General features: G+C 66.0%; 1 protein-coding gene across 1 annotated transcript in view; it reads right to left on the bottom strand.

Annotated features, from left to right (window-relative positions):
* Positions 1-4,050, bottom strand: part of MNEG_10422 (putative N-acetyltransferase 10) — a gene marked incomplete at both ends in the record, with an annotated part of 7,873 nt that overhangs the window by 1,747 nt on the left and 2,076 nt on the right. The window contains 10 exons of the mRNA XM_014041105.1: positions 231-434; positions 691-759; positions 1,000-1,141; positions 1,353-1,527; positions 1,886-2,015; positions 2,269-2,409; positions 2,719-2,860; positions 3,069-3,221; positions 3,415-3,585; positions 3,839-3,984. Coding sequence (XP_013896559.1) covers positions 231-434; positions 691-759; positions 1,000-1,141; positions 1,353-1,527; positions 1,886-2,015; positions 2,269-2,409; positions 2,719-2,860; positions 3,069-3,221; positions 3,415-3,585; positions 3,839-3,984 — 1,473 coding nt within the window. The remainder of the gene's footprint in view (positions 1-230; positions 435-690; positions 760-999; positions 1,142-1,352; positions 1,528-1,885; positions 2,016-2,268; positions 2,410-2,718; positions 2,861-3,068; positions 3,222-3,414; positions 3,586-3,838; positions 3,985-4,050) is intronic.

Genomic DNA, 4,050 nt, shown 5'->3' with positions numbered 1-4,050 from the left:
CCCCGGGGGGGGGGGTTGCAGTATGGGCGAACACCTCTCTTTGTGATGCAGAAAGGTCGTGGCGAGTGATGAGCGCCACCATTCGTGAACGGTGGTCGCCACAAGGCCATTAGATTGGCAGCAGCACACATAACAGAGGGCCGAGAGCAGGGCGAGCACCGACGCCACAACGATACATGTTGATCAGCATGCAAATGCGCCCTTCTCCGCAACCGGTACCCTGCACACACCTGCAGCCGTTTGAGGTCGTAGGGCGTGAACGGCGTGCCGTCCCCGTGCACCGCCACCACGCCCGACCCCGGCCCTGCGCCTGCCGCCGCCGCCGCCGCGCTGCCCTCCGCGTCCGACCACGTCAGCCGCGGGTCAAGCAGCGACAGCGCCAGCGCGGGCGACATGTCGCGGAACGCGCCGCCCAGCAGCATCATCAGCCGCCGCTGCGACGCGGCCCGGGGCGTCGCGGGGTCCGAGGTTAATGGTTGACGAGGACAGGCGCACGTTCCCAGCACACACTGCCCCCGTGGACGCACCAGCCCAGTCATAACGACGACAGGTATTTGATTCTTCACAGTGCATCGGTACATTTCTTGCCGTGGTGCATGCAAGCAAGAGGGTCGTGCTTTTTGTGCAGGTCAGCTAGGGGGTTGCTGCGGTCTCTGCGATGATTTGCCATCACACGCCGCCAAAACACACCTTGAAGTCCTGCACGAAGGGGTCCAGCCAGGCGGTGCCCTCCACCTCGGGATGCTCCAGGGGGCGCACCTGCAGGGGGGGGGCGCAGCGGCTCAGGGCAAGTTAGGTGGATGGGTCAGGCGGCCCCGCCCGTCAGATTGTGGACATGAGCCCGCGCATGCAATACCAGCCGTTGACAGCCGAAAGCCATCTAGTCGAATACACACACGATGACGCAGTCTCCACCATCCACGATGAAGTGCGCAGCGGCCCAACAGCATGATACATCAAATGGATGCGGAGGGATGCAGGCGGCACAGACATGCTTACCATGACTGCGGTGTGCTCCCCGGTGGTCTCGCTGGCGCTCTGCCGGAGGTACAGCGGCTTGAAGCCGCCGCGGTGCCAGAAGTTGAACAGCTGCTGCGTCAGGCCGAAGGAGACCCCCAGGTAGTGCAGGCGCTCGGGGCGCCTGGCGCGTAGCGTCCGGAGGGAGGGGGCGCGGTGTTGTCAATCGGGATAGGTGAACGGGGGCCGTTCGATGACCTTTCCATGCTGGACAACAGGGGAAAACAGTGCATTGTGGTCCTGCAGAATCCGCTCGTTGTGCGCTGCGCCGCAGCCACGACGAAACAACACCAGACACCAGACGCTCGACACGGTGCAGCCTGGCGGCGCCCCACCTCTCCGCCAGGTTGACCAGCAGCGGCGGCAGCCCCAGGCGCGGCTTGACGCTCTCAGTCAGCAGAGTGTCGCCGCCGTCTGCCGCCGCCGCGGCGCGCCGCCGCTCGCTGGCGGAGCCGCCGCTGCCGTTTGCGTGCCCGTCCTCCGCAGCCTCCTCATCCTCCTCGTCCAGGCCTGGCCAGATGGAACGGACAGATAAATAGATCAGATGAAAAGCATTACAGGTCGGAGGAGACAGGGGGTCACCCAGGGTCAAGCAGGGCGGAACCGTGCAGTGATGCTACACCACACCCTGGAGGGTGGTACGAGCTGTCGGCACCATGCACATCCGCGCCGACAGCACACCCGCCGAGGCCCGCTCGAGACCAGCGGTGCCATGCAGGCCTGTCAAGGGACCCCCCGCGCCCGGCTGGCGCCGTGACCTCTGGTCAGGCCGGCGCCAGCTCCCACGCCCACCAGGCCCGGGCTCAGCCGCCGCCCCAACTCATCCGATTAATTGACTCCTGTGGCGCGATCCCCTGGGGCGGCTCACCCGTGATCTCCCCTTGGAAGTAGCGCCGCAGCAGCTCGACGCAGCGGCTGCCGTAGCCGGCGCCGCTGAGCTCCGGGTGCACCGCGATGCGCACCACGCGCGCGCCAGACAGCCGCGGAAAATCGGGATCCTGTGGGGGGAGGGGCGCGGCAGGGGCGGGGCAGGCAAGGATAGGACAGGCAGGAACGAGGTTGGACTCTGCAAAGGGGCTGGTGGCGTGAGGGGTTGATGTTGGGTGGCGCGACGGGGACCTGACCAATGCAGTGATTGTGAACAACTTTAGCAACAGGGCCAGGGTCAAAACGCCCGGCACGTGCACAAGAGGACCTCCGAGCACTCCCGATGAGGCACCCCGCAGTGAGCGGCTGCGGTCCTGCTCTCACCTGGTACTGCTGGCCCACAATCCAAGGGATGAGGTCCCCCTGGGGCAGCTCCCCGCGCGCCAGGCTGGTGGTGGCGGCCTTGGCGCTGATGGCGCCCTCCAGCGCGACCTGCGCCACAGCCAGCACGTCCGGCAGCGCGTTCTGCACGGGGCGCGGGGCGGGGGTGGACGGAGAGCGCGTAGGCAGGCCGGGGTTGGTGGTTTGCGGGTCGCTTGGGCCACAAGCTAGGCTGTTGTTGGGAAGCCGGCTGGAAATTATTCAGGGGAACAGCAACATTTTGGAGCACTGGTGCTTGCAGACTCGCGAGATGTTGAAGGGATACTTTAGATGCAACACGCGAGCTTGCCGCGGCCGCAGCCGCAGTGACCCTCCCCATGTGGTTATTGCGCCCCTCCTCTGGTCTTCCGTCCCCCGCGTCACCCATGTCGCCGCGTGTCGCAGCGCGCGCACCTGCGTCTCGTCCACCGGCGCGAGCAGCACGTACAGCTGGTGGGCGGGGGCGTCCGCCAGCAGCAGCAGGTCGTTGGGCGTGTTCTTGTAGTGCGACGCCACCAGCAGCGACACCACCTGCTGCAGGAACGCCTCGCTGGCCCTGTTGTTGACAGTGCAAGGTGACGGCGGCGGCGGCGCGGGCGGCCGGGGCGTTCGGCTCATTTCGCTCTGTCGTCGTACCATTGCATCCTGCATCGCGCCCGAGCAAACCATATGACGTCAAGCCCTGCAATCCTGCCGTTTTTCCTGCAAACCAATCACGTCAGGCCCTGGCTGGACCATGATGTCACCATGACGTCACCACTCACTTGTGGAAGCTGAACAGGGTGTCCCGCTCCACGTAGAAAAGGTCGCACTCTGAGGGATGCGGCAGCTTGGGGGGCGGCCGTGGCAGGTGGGTGGACGCGTCCAGGCACAGCAGGCTGTGGAGCCATGACTCAACGGGGTCACCCGGGGCGTAGCTGGGGGAGGGGGTTTGGGGTTTGGCACGGGCAGGACACATAGGCATGAGTATAAATGTAAGAGCAGAAGCAACACGACAAAAAGAAACGCAGGCCTGGCCGCGAGATGCCTCCCAGGAGCCCAGCAGACCGTCATGCGCGGCGCACGCGTTCAACCCAGGCACACCCTCCCATTTTGTTGCCCCCCACCCACCGAATAGGCTCGCTCAGGGTGACCTCTCGGAATGTGCGCCCCAGCCCCGCGCCGCCCCCGCCGCCGCTGCTGCTGCCGCCGCCGCCGCCGCCCGCCGCCCCCGGCTTTGCGGCCTGCTCCCTCAGCTGCTGTATGAGCTTCAAACTCAAGCTGCGGCCGGTGCCCTCGTATCTAGCGCAAACGAGAGGTTTTCATGCGTTTCGGGCGGGAATTCGTAGGTGCAGTTGGGCAAGCTGCGACTGAGAGCAATTCACGAGCTGCCACCAGTTTTCAGGAGACCTGAACCCCAGCGCCGTGCTCCTTACCACACAAGTTACGACACGCTCGCCTGCCTTTCCCGTCCCTCCCCGCCAAAACGAATCGGGCTTCGCACGCCGTCGATCAATGCCGGTCAAACGCCGGTCAAACTGTCCCGAGGCCTCACCCGTTGACCGTGGAGCAGAGGAACACCAGGTAGGGCCCCAGCATGGCCTTGACCAGCGGCAGGGGGATGGCGGCCGCCTCGTCGATGACCAGGAGCTCCGCCTGCGCCAGCCGCGAGTGGTGCTGCGGCTGGATGTACTGCACTGTCTGGTGGCGGGAGAAGGGGGGGGGGGGGGGGAGGGGGGGTGCGGGGAGCGGTGGGGGCTGGCTGGG

This window comes from Monoraphidium neglectum, assembly GCF_000611645.1.
Source record: "Monoraphidium neglectum strain SAG 48.87 unplaced genomic scaffold scaffold02308, whole genome shotgun sequence".
Taxonomy (NCBI): domain Eukaryota; kingdom Viridiplantae; phylum Chlorophyta; class Chlorophyceae; order Sphaeropleales; family Selenastraceae; genus Monoraphidium; species Monoraphidium neglectum.
This window is presented reverse-complemented; position numbering and strand designations above follow the sequence as displayed.